The sequence below is a fragment of the Scleropages formosus genome, chromosome 9, assembly GCF_900964775.1.
Source record: "Scleropages formosus chromosome 9, fSclFor1.1, whole genome shotgun sequence".
Lineage (NCBI taxonomy): Eukaryota > Metazoa > Chordata > Actinopteri > Osteoglossiformes > Osteoglossidae > Scleropages > Scleropages formosus.
In genome coordinates, this window is record NC_041814.1 from 5,495,614 (window position 1) to 5,518,989 (window position 23,376).

Genomic DNA, 23,376 nt, shown 5'->3' on the forward strand with positions numbered 1-23,376 from the left:
CACATGAGAAATGAGCATACTTATTGCCATAAATTCCAGCAGCTCCTTAAAGTTTGCCATTGGCATTTTGGCATCCTCCCTAATGAGCCTTCTCTTCACCCAGTCATCAACTTTGGAGGGACATCCCAAACTTTGCAAAGTATATTTAGTCCCACACTTCCTCCACTTCTTAATAATGGTCTTGACAGTATTCCAGTATACACTAAATGGATTTTAATTAGTTCCCCTCTCCTGATTTGTACCTTTTGACAATAAGATCCCATAAATATGTCTTAATACCTCTTTTCAGACTATGATTATTCCTGAATTATCCAACCAAGTAAGCTTTAGAGAAATCCATCAGGCACAGCTGAATTTATTTAGGGGAATTCCAAATCATTTCAACTGATGCCAGGTGAGCTCAAATTACAATTGTAAGTGATTTACAGTGTGAGTGCTTCAATCAGAAAAGAGTTACAACATCTGTTGTAATAGATGTGCACACTTACAAAATTAAGGCATTAAAGGTTTTCTATTTTTTTTCCTGGGAGGTGCAGTGGCAGAATGAGTTGGACCAGGTCCTGCTCTCTGGTGGGTCTGGGGTTCAAGCCCCCCTTGGGGTGCCTTGCGATGGACTGGTATCCCATCCTGGGTGCGTCCCCTCTCCCTCCAGCCTTTTGCCCTGTGTTGCCAGGTTAGGCTCCAGCTCCCTGTGACCCCATATGGGACAAGCAGTTCAGACTGTGTGTGTGTGTGTGTTTTTCCTATTATTTTTTCTATTAAGTCATCCTTTTATTTTTCACTTAAATATTCAAGATCTTATTAAAGGTGAAAAAGTTCTTTCATGATTTATCTTGATTTCAGTCTTTACGTCAAGAAACCTGAAATACTTTTGATATCCACTGTAGTTCTGTAAAGACAGTTTGCTTAAATTACAGAACACATCAGTTTAGCACATGCATCAGCATCTCTCTCTCCCTCTCTCTATTCACAGATCAGTTTAAAACATTATCAAATGAAGTGTAATGATATGTGGCATTATAGAAGAGAATACAATTAAAAGGCAACAGCATTTTCCCCATTTGTTTTAGTTTTATCATAGCATGTATATTTGAGTTCAGCCTTTGAGTCTCAAATGTAATGCTTATTTTCTGCTAGATGTTTCAGAACAAGGGGGGCGCAGTGGGTTGGACCGGGTCCTGCTCTCTAGTGGGTCTGGGGTTCGAGTCCTGCTTGGGGTGCCTTGCGACGGACTGGCGTCCCATCCTGGGTGTGTCCCCTCCCCCTTCGGCCTTACACCCTGTGTTGCCGGGTAGGCTCCGGTTCCCCGCGACCCCGTATGGGACAAGCGGTTCTGAAAATGTGTGTGTTTCAGAACAGGATGTTACAAGCAATATTTAAATATGAAGAGCTTTCATTCTTTGGGAGTTAACAGTAGCTAGCACCATGTAATAAACTGCTATTATTAAAACAGTAAAAACTTCTCTGTGTCATTCCTACACTTGCAGAAGAGACAAAGCAGCACTTGAGCTCACAAAACCAACTCCAGTGCAAAGCACCACTGTACACTTGTCACATGTTAAAAAGTATAAAGACAAGAGTGGGCAGGTGCATAGCACTATAAATGGAGTAGGACTCCATTGCCTTTTATTGCATCATGAGGCATAACTGTTCAAAAAAATTCAGCTTAAGAACACATCATTAATGCCACTCTTCCATACCTGCCGAATAAAGTTTGTACAGAGAGGAGTTTACGATAAGTATACTGAAATTATTCATAGTGGGTTCTTCAACCATCAGTGAAGTATTGCAGATGCCATGATCTAGACAGAACACGTTATCTAACCCTTACACTGGCTGCATACCCCCACAGGCTACTCAAATAACAGTCTTGGAAAAAGAGGAGAGTCTTCAGCAACAAGTGGCACCTGACTGTGACACAGAATAGAGGAATTACTTTACCATGAAGCAGCACAAAGGAAAAAAGCACAGTTATACACAGTGCACTGACACTGCTTACGAATGATCTTAGGACATGCACAGGCACCAAATGTGGAACTACCTGAAAGGATAGTTGTGACATGTTTGCAGCAAGCTTTTTTCATGTTGCTGTTGGCAAATGTTTGATAAGCATGTCACCAGAAGTCCCCAGCTTTGACTGAATGCCAACGGTAGTGCCTTGATTGTGCTGCAGCTGTGTTGAGACAATTAACAATTATTAGTTTAATTAGTTCAACTAGGTTAAGAGAGATTGCCAGTTTCATGGTACCGAGCGTGACTTTTACAGTCCCTTATTTCCAAATGAGCTCAGATGCTAAAGTAGACAGCATTTAGTGCCCCCATGTCATTCAATTTGTTTTTAATACAAAACAGTATTATGAGTTACAACCCAGCACACACACACAGACCTTTGAATATTATAGTTTTTGGAAAACAGTACATGTATAATTTACATTTGGCTGTACATCTCAGATGAAAAATGCCCGACAATGTTTCCCATTCCACACCCTTTACACAGTAAAAGCTTTATTTTCAGCTCAAACCACACCTTTAAATCTGAGCTATGCAATCCATGGAGAACATAACTGGCATCTCTTCTGCTGTGCATGGGATGGGAGGGTTCAAGTCAGCTACAGTGCTTTGTTTGCCCCCTGTATGATTGCTTCCTATAGCTGCCTGTAAGCTGCCCCTTGCCAGTAATAAGAAATGCACCATTTCTTCAACCAGCCATGTCCCTCCTGCTTACCACTCTGTGGCCTAATGTGTATAAACTTCTGGCTTTGCAGAGAGGAGGGCACACTATGCCTACAAGGCAATCAGGTGGGTGGGGGGGAATTAGTGTGGTCATGTCTCATTCATAACTGATGGGGGGGGGGGGTAAAATACAAAATTAACAAAACAACACATTTTTAATAAATTTCACAGAGCAAAACATCTTTGGATTTTTATTGTCAAAAATGATCTTTAAGTAAGAGACCATGTCCACTACCTCAGTTCCTTTAGCATATTGTACAACGTAAAACAGTTTGCATTGATTTTGGGTTACTTTGACTATGATTTTATTTAATTTGTCTTACATGTGTTTTCAAAATATGACCACAGCAACTCAGGCTGTCGTGCAATAATAGCTGCTGAGATTTTATGATACAAATTGTCAACGAGTGCAAATTTTTAAATATCAAAGAAAATTGTGCAATATATTTCATATATTGTGTAAAACTTTTGGCTTTCAGTTTGTGGTCCTAAAACTAAACCCAATTTGGTGTATTTGTAAAAGTAAATAAACAATGATCACAATTAGATTATCATTATACCATATCTACTGTATATATCCATATGTATCCCTCATACTGTACTATGTAAATTTATCCTTTGGATTAAGTAATCTTGCCTGAGTAGTTAAGTTACTCTGTTGGACATTTATATTTAGAAGTGAAAGTGAAAGGTAAAATAAAAACACTTCTCTCATTTTGTTACTTTTGTATGAAACTGGCCTGTTTCAGCAGGATTTCTAAAGTCAAAGTCTAAGTGGTTTTATTGTCATTTCAACCATACACAGCTGGTACAGCACAGAGTGAAACGAAACAACGTTCCTCCAGGACCATGCAGATGGAGATGCATACATCCTTACCTAGATGAGACAATTACAGTAACAGCCAATAGCAATGAATGTCACAGGACTAAATCCTGTGCCAGCCCCCCACCATTACCAACATATGACTGTGGTGAATTATTGTGAATGTCTCCTTGCTGTGGTCACACATGACCCTACTCACCAACTCAAAGCCTTAGTCCATGCATTGACCTCCGCCAGGGCTATCTTCAGTGTTAGGCCACATGGTGGAAGAGCAACAGGGAGGACAGGTCACTGTTTGAAGATGGCTCATGCTGAACAATAAATCCTGTCTCTGTATCTCCCTCCAGTGCATCCTTTCCTTTCTCATACCCCTCTTTCTCTTTTTTTGCTGCGATGGAAAGTCCCATATTATTTGGATCCAGCTCAAGCTTGGGAGTGACTTGCAGCCTCCACATCTTCCTCACACTTTGGACCCATTAAAAACAGCTCTCAGCTAGCGTGCTGCACTCTCAGCACAGCCAGGCATCGACCAAGCCATTGGAATGGATTTCTTCGTTTAGAAACATGGAAACTCCCTCTTTGTTACTTGGTTTGGAGTTTGTTTTCTGCAACTGGTTGAGCTTCACCATTGGCATTCTGGGTCTTTTCTGTGGACTTGGCAGTTTCCGGTTTGGTTTTAGATGCACTGGACAAATTATCAGGCTCCCATAAGAAGAACTCATGTAGGAGGGTGTTGACCGTCTCTGGACACTCCATCATCACCATGTGGCTGCCCTCATCAATGACTTTCAAGAAGGCCAAGAGGAGTATCTGTGATTAGATAGCAGCAGGTGAGAAATACTTACTGGCACATCAAACAGTTTACAGTTTAGTGTATTGTGTAATGAATGTGATTCTTCACTTGATGACATTATAGCTTTAATTTATGGCCTATGAAACAGATTAACTTTCCAGATTTTTTAACCATATACTGACAAGCAGCTCCAGGTTCCGCAGGTCATTGCTGTTACTTCACTGCGGCCGGACATGGTGTTATATTCGGAGGGTAAGCGTACTCTGTACTTTGTAGAGCTAACAGTGCCATTCGAGGATGCTATTGGGGAGGCATACGAGCAGAAACTGTTAAAGTATGCTGATCTGGTGGCAGAGGCAAGGGACCATGGTTGGCAGGCTCATGTGAGACCAGCAGAGGTTGGTGTTAGAGGGTTTGTGGCTAAATCAGCTACAGTATTGTTGGGAGAGTTTGATATTAGAGTCTGCTCGTTAAAGGCGGCGGTGAAGGAGCTGTCTGAGGCAGCTGAGAAGGCAAGTCAGTGGTTGTGGTTGAAAAGAGAACAGGGTAATTGGGTTACAGGCTGGAGAGAGGTGTGTGATGGTGGAAAATTAGTGGCAGGTGATGAGTAATAGGAGGCAGCTGGTGATAATTAAGGACGTGTGGCCTTGTTAAGTAGGATAGTTTAAATCTGTGGAGTGGCACAGTTGCAGCTGGTTTGGTGGTGGGTATTGAGATAAGGTTAGAAAGTATGTATAGAGTTGTGGTTTAACTGGTTGAGTTGGTGGGGTTGTGATAGTTGTTGAGGGTGAAGGGTATTGAACATGTGTGTGGAGGGGGGTGCATCTGGGATGCTGGATTGCACTGTTGAGCCTTCTGGAGGTGTCATGCGCCGAATTCAATGAAACACTGATGAAGGGAGGTGCCCACTTGATAACCTCAATGAAATACTCATGTTGGTGTTTGGCTGGTGTTGGGCTTGGTCTGGTGATTTGGCTTTGGGTTTGGTGGTGGATCAGATGTGGTTTGTTGTTGTGGGTGGGTTAGACTTGGTTTGTTGGTTTGGTGTTTGGTGGTGGGTTATTAGGCTTGGTTTTGCTGGTGGTATGGGTGGATGGTTCTGAGTTGATGTGTTAGACCTGGTCTGTGTGTGTTGTTGGTTAGTTTCTGTGTTGATGGGAGTAGGCTTGGTTGGTTTCTGTTGGTGGTTGTGCTGTGGTCTGGATTTATTGGGTGTGGGTTGGCTGGATGGCTGGTTAGGCTTGCGTAGGTGTTTTGTTGGTGGGTGTGGCTTGGTCTTTTGTATTAGGTGGTTAGGCTTGGTTTGATTATTTGTTGGTGTGTTAAATCTGGTTTATTGGTTTGGATTTTGGTTGGTGGGATAGGTTTTGGTTTGGGGGGTGGGTTAGGTTACGTGTCTTGGTTTCAGGGCATGAAGATGTATGTTCGCTATGCTGGGTGTTGTATTGTGTGATTTTAGGGTGGTGGGTGGACTGGGTCCTTGTGTGCAGCCGTTGAAAAATACGCATGGAGTATAACATCTTTTCCTGTGTATCTTGAATGAATGAATGAATGTCACATATAGTACCTTGTAAATGAATTCAGACTCTTGACCAGCCTTCTAATTTTACTGAATCAAAAATGGTGTATTAAAATTTTGCTGTTCGGGATAGGGCCTGGGGGTAGTGTTCCATCGTGGGAGGGCCATGTGGGCCCACCACCTGCAAGGTCCGGCATGGGGGTCGGGTGCTATGTATACCCGGCGGCGGGAGGGGGCGGGGTGGTGCATGGCGTCACGGCCCCTCGCGACGAAAACTGGCTCTTGGTGCGGGGAAGGAGCCGGAACTGGTGTGGGAGGTTGAGAAATACCAACTAGATATAGTTGGGCTCACCTCCACTCAGTGTTGGCTCTGGAACCAAACTCCAAGCTTGATAGGGGGTGGTCCCTCTCCTACTCAGGAGTTGCACCAGGTGGGAGGGGTTCTGGACAAGGCCCCACCTACAGACTCCATTGTCTGCTGGGGGACTTCAATGCTCACGTTGGCAATGACTGGGAAATATGGCGGGGGGGTGATTGGGAAGAACGGCTTGCCTGATCTGAACCCAAATGGTGAAATGTCATTGGACTTCTGTGCTAGTCATAGTTTGTCCATGACAAACACCATGTTCGAACACAAGGATGCTCAAATGTGTACTTGGTACCAGAGCTCCTTGGGCCAAAGGTCAATGATCGACTTTGTAGTCGTTTCATCTGACTTGAGGCCACATGTCCTGGACACTCGGGTAAAGAGAGGTGCTGAGCTGTCAACTAATCACCATCTGGTGGTGAGTTGGATCAGATGGCAGGGAAAACTGAGGGACAGACCCGGTAGGCCCAGACAATTAATGAGGGTGTGCTGGGAACAACTGTCGGAGGACCTTGTCTGGAATGATTTTAACTCACAACTCCGGGAGAGCTTCTCCCATGTCCCGGAGGAGGTAGGGGACATGGAGTCTGAATGGACCCTGTTGAAAACCTCCATTGTGGAAGCAGCCAGGCACAGCTGTGGCCAAAAGCTTGTTGGTGTCAGCCAGGGCGGCAACCTGAGAACCTGCTGGTGGACACCGGTGGTGAGGGAAGCCGTCAAGCTGAAGGAGGCCTTTAGGGCCTGGTTGGCTCTGGGGACTTCTGACTCAGCAGACAGGTACCAGCAGACGAAAAAGGCAGGAGCGACTGTGGTTGCAGAAGCAAAATCCCGGGCATGGGAGGAGTTTGGAGAAGCCATGGAAAACGACTATCGGTCGGCTCAGAAAGGGGTCGGAGGAACTTCGCTCAGGCTGTGCTCAGCAGGAGTGGAGAAACTCTGACCTCTGATGAGGACATTGTCGGGGGGTGGAAGGAGCACTTTGAAAAACTCTTTAACCCAAGTGATATGCCTCCCTTACAGGAGTCAGGGCCAGAGGCTTTCAGGCTATCAGAGTCCATTTCCCTGGTGGAAGTCACTGAGGTAGTTGGTAAGCTCCACAATGGCAAATCACTGGAGGTGGATGAGATCTGCCCGGAATTGCTTAAGGCTCTGGATGTTGCAGGGCTGTCATGGTTGACATGCCTCTGCAATGTTGCATGGACCTCGGGGACAGTGCCCTTGGATTGACAAACTGGGGTGGTGGTCCCTATCTTTAAGAAAGGGGACCGGAGAGTGTGTGCTAACTATTGGGGCCTCACTTCTCAGCATCCCTGGGAAAGTCTATGCCGGGGTGCTGGAGAGGAGGCTCCGGCTGATAGTTGAATCTCAGATTGAAGAGGAACAATGCGGATTCCGCCCTGGCCATAGAACAGTGGACCAGCTTTTTACTCTTTCATAAATCATTGAAGGGGCATGGGAATTAGCTAATCCAGTCTACACGTGTTTTGTGGACTTGGAGAAGGCCTATGACCGTGTTCCCCAGGAAATTCTGTACAAGGTGCTTCGGGAGTATGGGGTACCGGGGTCACTACTGTGGGCCATTCGGTCCTTGTACATACGGAGCGAAAGCTGTGTCCGCATACTCGACATTAAGTCAGGCCTGTTCAGTGTGGGTGTTGGACTCTGCCAAGGTTGTGCCTTGTCTCCACTCCTGTTTGTGGTTTTCATGGACAGGATATCAAGGCGCAGTCGAGGTCAGGAGGGCATTCTGTGTGGGAGTCGGAAGGTGACGTCTCTGCTTTTTGCAGATGATGATGTCCTTTTGGCACCGTCACACGGCTGCCTCCAGCACGTACCGGAACGGTTTGCAGCCGAGTGTGAAGCGGTGGGGATGAGGATCAGCACCTCAAAGTCTGAGTCCATGGTTCTCTCACGGAAAAGGATGGTATGCCCCCTCCAGGTAAGGGGAGAGTTTTTGCCCCAGGTGGAGGAATTCAAGTATATTGGGGTCTTGTTCATGAGTGAGGGAAGAAGGGAGCATGAGATCGGCCACAGACTGGGAGCAGCGGCAGCAGTAATGGGGTTGCTGTACCGGACTGTAGTGGTGAAGGGGGAGCTGAACCATAAGGCGAAGCTCTCCATTTACCGGTTAATCTACAGCCCTACCCTCACCTGTGGTCATCAACTCTGGGTGATGACCGAAAGAATAAGATCGCGGATACAAGTGGCCGAAATGAGTTTTCTCTGCAGGGTGTTGGGACTGGAGTTCGGACATCTGAGAGGAGCTCAGAGTAGAGCTGCTACTCCTTCACATTGAGAGGAGCCAGTTGAGGTGGTTCGGGCATCTAATAAGGATGCCCCCTGGACGCCTCCCTTTGGAGGTATACCAGGCACAGCCAACTGGGATGAGGCCCCAAGGTCAGCCCAGGACCCGCTGGAGGGATTATATCTCAGTTGGCCTGGGAACGGCTGGGGATCCCCCCAGGTTGAGCTGGAGGAAGTTGCGGGGGACAGGGGTGTCTGGGCCTCTCTGCTCTTCCTGCTGCCACCGCAACCATTTTAGGACAAGCGGGACAGAAGATGGATGGATGGATGGATGGATGTTTGGGATAGTCTGTCAGCTTAATTTAGCCTGTCCTAAAAGTACTTTATTATGGTAGCCATTAGTCGACTGTCTTTGCTTGTATCTGTTTTTCTTGCCTCATGCCTGTGTTAAAGCGCTCTGTGTCACTGCGTGAGAAGAGTGCTCTATAAAAATAAATTGAAAATTGAATCGAAATTGTCCTGGTGAGGGCCATATTTTCTATGATATTCTATTTCAGAATGCTGAAACTCAAAATTATGAATTGGATTATAATTACGAAATGGAATGGTAGCATAGTTATTATAGGGGCCGGCTTCTAAATGCAATAATGGTCATGGCTAGCCGAGCCAATTGTAGGTTCCTATAATGAGCTGCAATTTACATTTATGGAAAAACCACTTCCCAGTCTTTGAGTACCTCTGCCATACGTTGGTCCTCTTCAATGGGCACAAACTTGTCATGCATTCCATGCACCAACAGAATGGGCACAGTGAGTTCAGCATGGTACACCTCATCTCCCTCCGGCCAGTACTGGCCACTCATCATGGCCCGGAGAACAAAAGATGACACGTTGAAGGCATTTCCCTCCTTTAAAAGCTGCTTCTCCTTGGCACCTTGGCGAGCAAATCCAGCCCTAATATGAGCAAAATCAAACGTAAGACAAAAGTATCTCATATCTGCTACAATGAGCAGGGTTGTGTTTTTCTAACTGCTGTAAGTCATCACAAAGTGAGGGCAGCTCAAAAGTAGTTTCTTGCATACTTTTGACTTGTAAAAGTCAAGACTCAACTTAATGGCTCTAAGGGGCCAGGGTGGGGGAGGCCACTTACTTCAGGAAGCTCCAGGCCAGACAGGGGGACAGGCAGTGCAGCACGCAAGTGGGCAAGTTGAAGATGGAACAGAGGCTGGGCTCCAGGGCTGTGGGTCCCCCACCATTGATCATTACTACCTTGTGTACTTGCTCAGGGTATTCATGGGCCAGGAAAGTACAGAATGACACCCTGAAAAGGTTGAAGAAAATGCTTCCAATTAACTATCAGCAAGTATTAACAACTTGTCATGCTTAACATGGGGAATTACTCAAAACTGAGTAAATAGTCTAATTACAAAATTGAAGGCTGCAAGATGAAACAGCAAGATAAGAGTTAAATGACCCTGAATTTTTTTCAATAATTATCCAGCCACATTACTGCATTTAAGTGTAAAAATGTGTAAAGCAAATAATGTGATGCAATATTTTAAATGTCTTGTGGCATAGTCATTTTATTGGATAAACACACTGACCCGTAAGAATGTCCAATGAGAATGTTATATCGCCGGGCGTATCGTTTGAAAATAGCACGCAGGTCCTCTGCCAGGGCATAGAATGTGTAGGCTGCTGCTATCTGGGGAGCAGAGCTGGCCCCATGTCCAGCCAGGTCTGGGGCAATGACCTCATAGCCCAGGCGGGAAAAGAAATCCAGCTGGCTTCCCCAGATGTCCAGCGAGCCACCCACCCCATGCACGAAGAAGAGTGCCACATCTGAGTGTGTGCCCTTGCAGCTGGTTATCTTGCGTTCACAGTCAATGACCACAGTGCGTTTTGGCTTGCGGTGGCGGCGTCGTGGTGCAGGCTGCCGCTGCCCAGGCAGCGATGCGGAGTTGGGGTCGGGAGTTATTGTGGAGGGGGCAGAGCTACTGTAGTCAGAAAGCTCCACCTCAACTGTGCTGCTGGGTTCAGGGTTACCATTCTGACAGTGAAGGAGCTCAGAGCGAACCACATCCCCAAGGTTCTCGATGACCAGCTGGCCATTGCGGTACACAGTAATCTTGCGCTTGCAGTGCACAACTCCCCCTTGGCTGGCCTGTTCTGCTACCACAGGCCGCTCCGGTATGATGTGTCGAACTCGGAGCACCCTCCCTGGCTTCACTTCCACAAACTCGAAGCCATCAGCTGGCTCAGAGGTCTCGATGGGCACTACCACATTGGCAGACTTCCCTGTCAGACAGCACAGAATCCCATCCAAGATGCTGGTCAGCATGGTGCTTGCCTGTGGACACACCGACAACAGACTTCTGTTATATTAACTTAATATGCTTTATTTACTGTGATGAATACCATGTGGTTCTTCCTTGCACATCTGACTCAGGAGTATCGCATAGCCAGTTACATGGTGTGATACACACCAGTTGCAGAGGAACAGGAGGGTGGGGAAAAACTAACATCTGTTCACAATCAGCACACTTGTCCGTGATAACCTATTTCAGTTTCTTTTGCCGAGAGGGAAAAGAGAACTCTAACCCTAGAGCTCACAAAATGGTTCTGTCAATGTCTTAAACTGTTTCTAAGTTTGATTGTTTGGTGTAGTTACATTGATTTCCAGGTCTTGGTTTGTCCCCCATGCCCTGCTCCCCTTCACTAGGGTTGTCAGAAATACCAGTGTAAGTCAATCTCCTTCCTGAAGAACGTGTGTGAATCTGTCACACATACTTATTTGTCGCAACCATAATCTTGAAAATAAAAATTCAAATATACAATAACTGAAATGACCTCTTAAGCAAACACATATTAAATTACTGCTGCTGTTTAAACACAGATGTAATACACCAGCAGCATTTCACCATAACTTTTTCTTAGCTTTTTTTAAAGCTAGCAACAACTGCAATGTAAAGAAATACACACCACCACACTGGCTGAAACCTCTTGTCCCAAGTGGGGTTGCAGCGAATGGGAGCCTAACCCACCAGCACAGGGCACAAGGCTGGAGGAGTAGGGAACACACAAGGATAGGATGCCAGTCCATCACAAGGCATCCCAAGGGGTACTCCAACCCCAGACCTTCCAGAGGGCAGGACCTGGTCAAGCCTGCTGTGCCCCCACCCCATAAAGAAATAGTACTGCAGATTTTTCTAAAATTGTTTCAGTAATGAGCAACTGCAGCACCTATCAGACCTATACCTTCCTTAAGGATTTTGTTACTGGAGCAATGACAGCCCTGAGAAGCTCAATCCAGCATTCCAAGCTTGCAAACATAATGGGATAAATTGGATTGCTGCTAAACTGAAATACAACAACAACCTGGAAAACTATCCTCTTGTTTAGAAAGGACTCAAATTCACATTAATTCATTTAGCTGATGCTTTTTGCCAAAGCAACTTACAATCTTTCTCCAGCATGCAGCAGCCAGGAGTACTACAGCCAGAGGTGAGGATCAAACCCCTAACCTTTGGTTCTAAAGGCAATAACACCAACCACTATGCTACCAGCTGTCCCCTAACTCGCCTACAAACTGCTTTGTTTTCTCATTTAGTTTATTCTTTCATAGGACAAACCCTTACCCTGTCAATTTAGCAGATGTACAATGTGAAAATTTTACCACCATCCAATGCACCATTTAATGGAATGTCCCTCTCATATTTGTGTAGTAACAAAGGTTATATACAAGAGTCCACACCAGTTGATGACTGGACTTAACCAAGGCTCGGCCATTTTATACCAACACAGAGTATAAATAGACAAGCCTCTTCCTCCAGCATGCCCTCCTGTGTATTAATAGAAAAGGACAGCAATAGCACATGACTGAGTTAAAACCAGTGATACCCATATGGTCACTCTAAGCTCTCAGTAAAGGGTTCTGCAGAGGTTAAACCCAGCCATGGCTTGAACACATGTGAATCACAGCATTCTTCAGACATTTGCCACATCATGCATGAGAACATAGCGATTTCCCCATAGATAAAAAACATATTGCATGAATATCATGCGCCAAGGTTTTGAATGAAGTCTAGCATAAAGAGTGGTGATATACTTTTATGCTTCCTTTTCATTCAAGAAACTACAGAAGTGTATTTTATATGACCACAGGAAAATGACAAAAAGAAAATATTTCTTCAGCAGCATGTTTTGCTTGTATTTTGCCTACTTATGAGAGTGGATATCAGGATTCATGTAATGCTGATTTTCCTGTTAGAAATAAATTTTTTCACTCTTTGCAAACAACAATGCACACGCCTGATCTTTTCCAGTAACATGTAGTAGACTTCCTTGCATGTCCCATTGGATTTTGCCTCTCCTTGTTTAACTTCTAGAAGAGTTTGAAACCCAAACAGTGCCTGGATGATCAGCAAAAGAAGATTCCTTGCCCCATTCTCCTTTTCTGTCTCCTAGTCCACTGCAATCGGGTTTAGGCCCCCAGCACACTACACAGAATCTGTTATGATTGATAGTCTGTGGTTTTCAGGCTGCCTTCCTGGTGTTGCACAAATGACACAATTTGGATTTAGCATTAAACTGTAGACCTCCCAGCAAAAAGTACATCTCTTATGGACCCACCTCTGTGCAATATCTTGGGTGATAGCAAGGTGTGCAATAACACACTCATTCTCAGTTTGCACTCCTTCTCTATTCTGCTTTACTTTTGCACACAGCAATGTCCTGCTGTGAAAAGGCCACTGTTGTGCCTGATCATTTCGCCAACAGCAGCTGGTTTGCTCTCCATTCCCCTTTATTTCTAGAACATTAACCTCTGACAATATATCCAAACTGAAAATAAAACGGAATAAGATTTAACTTACTTTGACTTCCTTTTTTTAGTTGTGCACCTTAATTTTCCCTGCTGACATGAGGAATTTAAAGATTTGATGACTCATGGTTGAATTGAAATGTTTACTTCTGAGTAAACAGACGATCTGAACAATGTAAAACTAGTCTATATTCTGAATATGTTAAAAATTAAAAACCGTGTAAAACTGACCATATAAAATGTCAGTTATGATGACTGCAGGGATATGTGAAGAAGACAGCTGAGCTGTCTTTGAATTTTTCTAATATAATCCTGAATAATGTCCTTCTTTCTTCTATGAGTCCTATATTCAGTGTCTTACCTTAATATATTATTCAGAATCTTAGAGAGAAGATGTCATTAAATTATTCAAAGGTATAAACCACAGGCTCAGTTCAAGTTTGTCTTGCTGGGGTATGCATAGGTCATTTTTGCCTATAACTTATTTCTTAGCCCAGTGAGGCAAACAAGCCTTTAGCAAACCCACACACATTCTGGACAGTGGTATATTTTATAATTTTTTTTCTTTTTTTGCTGCAATTCTTCTTCCAGAATCTGCATTTGCTATTGATTGAAACAAATTCAGCAAGATGCAGCTTTTACAGATTACAGCTGTTTTGTTACTATTGTTTTTATATCTAAGCAAAACACCTGTTATTAGACAGGCACAAAGGATATGGGCTTTCAGCAAGAAATTTGCCAGGTTAGGCCCTACTCCTTGCCATTGCTGTAATGCCCTTGACCGTGGAACTCACCTTGAATTTTTATTTATTTATTTGGTTATTTACTTCGTCTATGCTTTTCTCCAAAGCCACTTACAATATTAACCTATTGAAAATTGCTTGCCCATTTATACTCTTTACATTTTTTGGAACAATTTATGGCAAGTGCTCAGCTCAAGGGCACTACAGCAAGAGGCAGAATTTGAACCTGGGAAATCACTGCGCTACCTGCTGTACCAACATTGTATTTAAAAATAAGGTCTTGAATAAATGGGTAAAATTCTATAAATTGCTTTGGATAAATCCATCAGCTAAACAGCAACTGAACAATAAAATGAGTAACTCAATTTTGTAAGGAATCTATTTTCAAAAATTATGTTTTCATGACTTCAACAACAACACTGCTATCGAATATTGGCCTTTGTACTGTAGACATGGAAAGGATTTTATTTTATACCCAAAATGAAAGTCATTTACATTTACTTTACATTTATTTATTTAGCAGACACTTTTCTCCAAAGCAACTTCCAGTGAACTCTATGTAGTGTTATGAGCCCACACACCTTATTCGCCAAGGTGACTTACACTGCTAGATACACTACACAATGGATCCATACATCATTTTACAGAGGTCATGGTACAAAAGCTTCTTGATCAAGAAATGCAAACTGAATGCCAATTAAGTTAATCCTTGGTAGATTCCCAGACCATTAACACACAAAAAGTACAAATAACAACAAAAGAAACCCTCTTACCGACTCTAAACAAGAAGGGATCGGTATAGGCATGACCACACACAAGCAAATAAGGTAAATGATACAGTGTTGTACGGTGTAGTACATTGTATTTGTTAATTCAGCCAATTCGGTATCTCCAGTCTGGATAATTCTAAGGTTCTTTCATTAGTAGCAGTAAAAGAACAGATTAGACTGTTTTAGTACATACAAGTACTGATTTATTGTTAAGCAAGAATTAAGAAATTTGTTAAAAATGAAAGACTACGCATGTCTTTGTTAAATTCCATTATACAGTATATGCTTAAAATGCATAACTTTATTGGGGACATTTGAATCAAAAGCACTCTTCAGTGAAGTGGGTAATTTGCATTCATGTGTTTGAAGGGGTTTGATGGGTTTGGAAAAGAATGCAAAACTCAATTTCAATATCAGTTGGAAAGAATATGCATATTTATGTCACAATAAATGCCTTTAACTGTGTATTTATTACTGATAGCAACATAAGTTCTGAGGACTAAATGTAAGAAAACATGCCTTTCAACAAAGTTACATTTACAACTAGCAAGAGAATGACTGTGTTCATAAAATACTTTATTGCACACTAAACTCTACACCGCAATTCATGGCATGACAGAGAATTTAATCAATTCATGACTTAATGTGTTCTTGAGAAAAAAGAGACTTCTTTTAAAATTAATTTTATTTGGTGCAAGTCTGTTGCATCATTAATTTTCAATGACGACATTGTGCAGAATATAACAGATGTAAGGGAGAAGACTATGAAAAAATAAATGATTCTTTATTTTTCTATTCTAAGAAACGTAATATATTAAAAAAATCACATTGTATTGTAATGTAGCCCGTTGTGAATATTACTTTTAGCTGTCATGTTGTGTTTTCAAACAGAAAGTGTTACTATTTCAGCACACTTGCAACCAGCCACACGGTATTGGGATAATTTCTTCAAACTCAGTAGGATGTCCTTTTGTGCAGATCGAACTTTTATGAAGACACTATAAAACCCTCTCCTCTGCTGAGTACTGCTGACATGGGAGAACTGCAGAGGGACCAAAAAAATGTTTCAAACAATCCTGGCAACCCTCTTCTTGCTGACAAGCTCTCTGGACCTGCACTTGCTGATAGGTCCCTCACATTAGTGGTTGGCATGGCCATGTTCTTATAGAAAGTGGGTTGAAGGTCACTGAAATCAATCTGTGTTTACAGCTTCTGCTGTCCACCTGGGATTCCATGGGATTAAACTAAGATATATCATTAGGGCTTGTGAGAGATTGTTCTATATATTGCTGTCTTTTCTGCAGGATTGCTGTAACTGTTAATACAGCAAACCATTAATACTTCATTTTACCATTTATTTATGTAAACTGTCACGTATTCCAAGTTCAATTTGTTTATCAGAAAATACTTCTGCAATTTCAGCAGAAATTTTGCATTGACTGCCTATAAATGAATGCCAGGGTCCTGCATGGAAAATATGATTATGCTGGATTGTAACTCTTTTTCAGTTATTAGAAACACTTAAAAGACAAACTGATTGTATACCATGCTAATTTGAGTTTCATTAAAATGATTAATTGAATGCTTATTTATTGAGCTATGACATAAGTTTTAAACAAATTAAATTTCAAAAGACATTTAATTTCTGTAGTTGGAGACATTATTACTTAGAACAACAAGTAAAATGACTTCTGCCTTGATGCTAATATCCTGAGGAAAAGAAAACCTGACTTACTAGCTGCATGCACCTAGCTTTGAGCAGTTTATGATTAAAATTGCATTTTAGTTTTCTATGTAAAATTTTTGCAATAAGAGAGGCATAATTTTGGACATTGGTGAATCCAATTATTGCACTTAGTGTCATATACAGTATATTAGGATAAAACAATATATTTGAACAACTTATTTTTTGTTTGATAAACACCTTTAGGTTATTTTAAGTATTGAATCAAACCTTTAAATATATTTTAATAACCGTTCTCACTGGAAGAATGAGCTGGCTCAAAAATGTGTTACATTATCATTTTTATTTCTGTATGAATAGCACATGTACTTTAAATCTCAGTAACTATTAATATTATCACATATTTGCATCTACACTATTTCTAATGATTTACATTCTTTTCATTTTTGATCACTCATCCAGAACCTGTTCTCAACCTATTTATCCATTTCTGTCTAGAATGGCAAAATCAGGGAGTTTTTTTTATTTATATATATGTATATAAATGTATATATTTCATTTATATATGTTACATATCATAACAATACACAATATACTACCGACAAAAAACGTAGCTGTTGTTATGATTTCATTATTATAATTTCATAACAGACAGAAAAACAAGGTGAAGGTGATTTCATACTAGTCCTGCAGACAGCCAGAGCATTCAGATTCCCTTTTTTTCATGTCATCACGTCTTTCCATTCATTAGATTAGCATTGTCCGCCATACAGATCTGGGTCACTGCAGTGTTTGATAGATATATATATTTAAAAAAAAAAAAAACATACGTGTGTTGCATGTACCGTGAACATGTCCGTTCAATCGGCGGTGAAAGTCACATCATAACTGCAGTTCCTGAGGACAGACAACAAGGGCTGTACCTCAATGGGCAGCTGACCGAGCGACTGATGCAGCAAATTGTCGTCAAATGCCAGAAGGCTTTTCAGCCCTTTCTCAGCCGGTGCAGGCGCATCTACGCGGTAAATAACGCATCCACTTAATTCATAGCGCTATCGATCAAGCGCATCACAATCGCAGTTGAATTTTGAAGCCATCATCTGGGTCTGCAAATATAACTGCATGCGCAAAACAAATAACACCTGAGGTTGTAATATTTTTTGTTGCGCACGTAGGAATCTCCAACACAACCATTTACACATAGTAAAAAGCGTCGAGGTATTATTTCTTTCGATACATGAAAAACCCTTACCTGACTGATATTGATTTCTTTTCCAGGAGAAGATGTAGACTTTTCTAGATTATGTGAACCAACCGTTGTGGAAAAGGAAGTGCTTAATCTGTTGCAGCCAATCCAATAATCTAATTTAATTGGAATCTGCTCCACTCTGCACTTGGTTTCTCTATCCCCACTGGTTCACATGGCGCCGCCGGGATGTGCGCTGCTGTGGGTTAAAACAGAGGAACCGGATGCGGTGAAAGGTGCGTTGCTTGTCGTGGACATGGTTGGTGTTGCTGTAAGATGCGTACCTGCCTCCCCTTCCATCCCTCAGCAGCAGCGCGTTCAAGCGCAGCTCAAGTTTACCCCTTCGCCCCGTGTGGTGCTGCAGCCCTAATCCCGCCCCAACCGCGCGACTGACAGGTAAAACAGCCAATCAATAGAAGGTTCTTGCAACGCGGTCACCAATAGGACACCCGGGCTCCTGTTGCCAAACGAGGTTCGTCTGGGTGGAAGAAGCCTGAACAATTATTTCTGCTAGAATGTGTGACCCAGTAAGAACACCCACACAAAGTACATCTATTGCACAATTTGTCCGTTTCACGACCATTTTTAGGTTGATTTTTAGTACTGAAATTTAACGAAATAGGCGACTTAATTAAAAAAAACTTAAAACATGAAACACCCCGAGTCACGAACCAAGAATTACTAATTAGATTTAACATGAATAAAAAATATTATAAAATATTAGATTTAACATGAAATGTCCTAACATTTAATCTAATATTTTTTAAAATACTGCAGAAAAGGTCGGTGCCCTAAGTATAATTTAGGAGAGAAACAGCAAGTTATAAACTAGTTACTATGATTTATCTTACTACACGGGGGTGTAGGCTAATATTCACAAAGTATGAGATATGAATTATGAAGAAAATGTAAAAGAATCCTAGAATTTATGATGCAATTTAACCTGTGAGCTACTACGACCTTAATGAAGTGGAAAAGTACATGCAAGCTCTTCTCTCTCTTTCACAGTATCACAGCAACAGTTCTGCTTCTGTTGCTAAGTAACCATCTCCAGGATGCTACAGGCTCCTTCATTGTCCCTTGAAGTAGGAGAATTTGCTGTGATGCTAACAAGAATATTTTAAGAGGCCTGCATGCTCTATTGTATGGTGGGAAAAAGCTATTGATTCTATGACTGCCTATTTATATAGACCGATGCCTATTAATGTACTATTATAAAACTAAATGCAATAAGTACAAAATGCCTATTAATGTACTATTATGAAACTAAATGCAATAAGTACAAAATTAATAGTATCTCTTTGTTGTTACTTGCGGCAGACTGGCGTCCCGTCCTGGGTGTGTCCCCTTCCTCCTCCGGCCTTACGCCCTGTGTTACCGGGTAGGCTCCGGTTCCCCGCGACCCTGTATGGGACAAGCGGTTCTGAAATGTGTCTTTGTTGTTCCTAATAAAATAATTTAAAAAAATAACATAGATGTGATGCCTAGTGTGCACTATGTTTTTTTCTTTTTTATTTTAATAGATTCATATTAATTAATTCACATGATACACTACATTTTTCTCATTTTAATATCTAGAAGTTCTTGGAATGTCTAAGCTTTTCTTTAACATAAATATTTTACAGTTCTGCAATTACATCAGTCTGTTTTCATGTATGGTCTACTTTAAAGTCTAGTTGTAGAATATAATAGACATAGCTGTGGACAGCAGAAAGCATATTGCTTAGAGCTACTGCCTTTAGATGCAGAATTTACAGTTTGATTTCCCACGTCCAGCTGTCATACTCTTAAACAAGAGTACTCACCCTGAATTACTCATGTAAAATTACCCAGCTGCATGGGTAATGGGTGAATAATTGCAAATGTGAAATGTAAAAAATTACCCAGCTGCAATGGGTGAATAATTGTAAGCTCCTTTGGAGAAAAGTGTCAGCTAAGTTAATAAATCTGTTTTTGTCACATTTGTGCATTTATTTATACACATTAATTTTCTTTCATTAGAAGAAAACAAGGGGGGTGTGGTGGCATGGCAGGTTCAGCCGGAGCCTGCTGTGTGTGGGGTTCGAGCCGGCTGAATTACTAAAATAGATGGATAAGATAATGGAGGAAAGGGATGATTGTATGTATGATGTATGAATGGAGGAAAGTGACAGCTAAAGCATTTTGGAGGGTAAAAGTTAAAAGCAGACTTCATAGTCATTATATGGTTTCATAAATTTAGTCACTACATTAAGCATCCATTTCATCTGTCATTTTATTAAGCATCTAACCTTACTGGAAAAAAAATTCCTACTTAAACAACAAATTAGATTACAAAAGCTCTAATCTTCACAAAAATTAACCACAAATTATGGATGCAGAAAAGAAATGAGCTCCATATGAGACAGTGTAGCTTGTGTATTTATATGGTGACTATAGCTATATTGTGTTAGTGCTATTTTAGTAACACCAATGTGGGAACAGAGGGAACATGTTCCAAACACAGTGTCTAAACATAAATATTTATAGTTATCTTTAGACAGAACGCACAGTGTTCTATGTTACTGAAAAAAGGACAAACTCTGTTGCACTGTATAAATTCTTGACATCAAAGTGCAGCTGAGAGATGACACATGGTGTAATCACTAACAGTCTTATTAAAACTGTCACACAACTGAATCTAAGCAGATAACACACACGTTGACTGAAACCGCTTGTCCTGAGCGGGGTCATGGAGAACCGGAGCCTAATCCGGCAACAGAGGGCACAAGGCTGGGAGGAAGGGACACACCCAGGACGGGACGCCAGTCCATCACAAAGAACCCCAAGTGGGACTCAAACCAGAGACCTGCCAGAGAGGACCCAGCCAAATCCACTGCACCAATGCACCACTGCACCACCGCACCCCCTTTGAGCAGATGACAAGAAGAGCAAATTTTAGATATTCATATATAGCTTCCAAAACAATATAATTCATCACACAGTAGCACAAATTTAAAGAAAAACTATTACATCTTTATGTTTAAGAACAATATTAATCACAGACACAGTAATGCATAATCTGGTTTGAGTACTTTAAGGAACATATGTGACACTTACTATGCACTCTCCATGTTTTGTTTCCATGAAATATTTAACATTATGTAAGTTGTTTTAGCTAAGAGAAAGAAGTGCAATGAACCTGTGACAATGCTTTGCATCATTGGGAGCGATTATTATAACTGTTGCTACACCGTCACTCTCACCTTACGAATATAACTGGGACAGGAACTTTGTTCCCAACTGTTTGCTTGTTACTTCAAAGTCTTGTAATCAGTAAATCACAATCAATAAGCAATACATGGGGCAAAATTTCAGCTCCCATTCAAGCTCACTCTCTGTGAGGTCAGTATAATTAAAGCAATGGGGACAAAGGCTGCAGGTTCAATTCCCACCTCCAGCTGTAGTACCCTTAAGTAAGATACTTACCCTAAATTGCGCCAGTAAAATTACCCAGCTGTTTAAACAGGTAGATAATTGTAAGTATCTTAGCGCTGTACGCTGATTTCACGATAAGTGCCATTTTGATACACTTTTTGGAGCATGACAGATTACAAGTTTAGTAGAATAACATGAATTTAACTATTTAAAATTCCTTCAGTATAAAGCTACATTTCATTCTCATGGTCCTCACTATCAGCTATTTTAAATAATTATGTATGGCCACTCATGGCACTTTTATCAGAATCAGAATCAGAATGAGCTTTATTGCCAAGTATGTTCACACATACAAGGAATTTGACTTGGTGACAGAGACTTCCACAGCACAGACAGAATGACAGTGACAAGACAGATGAGAAGATAGAGTATGTGAATGAAGGATAAAAAATAAAAGTACCCAATATACAAAAACAGTCACTAGACATTGTATGTATGTACAGGTATGTTCTATACAAATGCAAGGGAGTGTGAGTAAGAGATATGATGTGATAAATAGTTATAAATATAAATATAAATAGCATTGTGTATTGCACTGGTTTACTCTCTAGGGAGGATTTAGCTGTTCATGAGGTAGATGGCCTGAGGAAAGAAACTTCTCTTGTGCCTGGCTGTCCTGATGCTCAGTGCTCTGTAGCGCTGGCCAGATGGCAATGGTTCGAAGAGGAAGTAGCCTGGATGTGAGGAGTCTAGAACAATTTTGCTAGCCCTTTTACTGACTCTGGACGAGTGCAGTTCTTGGAGAGCTGGAGGGGGTGTGCCGATGATTTCTCCAGCAGTCCAAACTATCTGCTGTAATCTTCTGATGTCTGATTTCGTAGCTGAGCCGAACGAGACAGTTATAGAGGTGCAGAGGACAGACTGGATGACTGCGGAGTAGAATTGCATCAGTAGCTCCTGTGGCAGGTTGAACTTCCTCAGTTGGTGAAGGAAATATAACCTCTGCTGGGCCTTCTTCACAATGGAGTCTATGTGGGGCTCCCACTTCAGGTCGTGTGAGATGGTGGTGCCCAGGAACCTGAATGGCTCCACTGTTGCCACAGTGTTGTTCATGATGGTGAGTGGGGATAATGCTGAGGTGTTTCTCCTAAAGACCACAATCATCTCCACTGTTTTGAGCGTGTTCAGTTCCAGTTTGTTATGACTGCACCAGACAGCCAGCTCTTGGACCTCCTGTCTGTAAGCAGATTCGTCACCATCCTGGATGAGGTCAATGAGTGTGGTGTCGTCTGCAAACTTCAGGAGTTTGACAGAGGGGTGGGTCTTTAGTGGTGCAGTTGTTGGTGTACAGGGAGAAGAGCAGTGGGGAGAGCACACATCCCTGGGGGGCGCCAGTACTGGTCGTGTGAGTATTGGATGAACATTTTCCCAGCCTCACTATCTGCTGCCTGTCTGTCAGGAAGTTGGTGATCCACCGACAGATGGAGGTGGGAACAGAGAGTTGGGTTAATTTGGACAGGAGAAGGTGTGGGATGATGGTGTTGAAGGCCGAGCTGAAGTCCACGAACAGGATCCTCACATAAGTCCCTGGTTTGTCCAGATGTTGCAGGATGTAGTGCAGTCCCATGTTGACTGCATCATCCACAGACCTGTTTGCTCGATAAGCAAACTGCAGGGGGTCCAGCAAGGGTCCAGTGATGTTCTTCAGGTAGGCCAACGCCAGTCTTTCAAATGACTTCATGACCACAGACGTTAAGGTGACAGGTCTGTAGTCATTAAGTCCTGTGATTTTGGGTTTCTTCGGAATGGGGATGATGGTGGAGCGTTTGAAGCAGGAAGGAACTTCGCACAGCTCCAGTGATCTGTTGAAGATCTCACATTTGTTCTGTGAAAGTGACAGAATACATTTACATTTACATTTGTTCATTTAGCAGACTCTTTTCTCCAAAGCGACGTACATCTCAGAGAAAATACAATTTGTACATTACATTAGGAGAAAGAGACATAGCTGCAGAGATATGATTCTTAAGTAAACCTAGTTTGTTACTTTCTACCTGATGCACCAATGTACATCGCTCGAGTAGGTGCATAAAACGCAGGATAGATCCTGATAACCTTCCTACAATTTTTTTTTAAGGTACACAAACATGTACAGTACATACGATACAGGAGTAGCGGCTGTGTAAAGGCTTATCTGGCGATAATCATAAAGTTACGGTGCATGAACATTTACACCA

The 23,376-nt window shown here is 42.1% G+C and overlaps 1 protein-coding gene across 2 annotated transcripts; it reads right to left on the bottom strand.

The window, feature by feature from the left end:
- Positions 1–1,329: 1,329 nt before the first annotated feature.
- abhd8b (abhydrolase domain containing 8b) lies at positions 1,330–18,063 on the bottom strand. 2 transcript variants are annotated; one of them, XM_018745768.2, is made up of 6 exons: positions 18,028–18,063; positions 17,750–17,942; positions 10,083–10,828; positions 9,629–9,799; positions 9,216–9,432; positions 1,330–4,366 (listed from the first exon to the last, which is right to left on the bottom strand). In XM_018745768.2, exons 3-6 carry the CDS (start codon positions 10,817–10,819, stop codon positions 4,139–4,141), a joined length of 1,353 nt encoding a protein of 450 aa, XP_018601284.1. In that variant the 5' UTR covers positions 10,820–10,828; positions 17,750–17,942; positions 18,028–18,063; the 3' UTR covers positions 1,330–4,138. The 2 variants fall into 2 exon arrangements, with proteins under 2 accessions (XP_018601284.1, XP_018601285.1); XM_018745769.2 differs by having other exon boundaries at positions 17,750–18,035.
- Between the last annotated feature and the right edge of the window lie 5,313 nt (positions 18,064–23,376).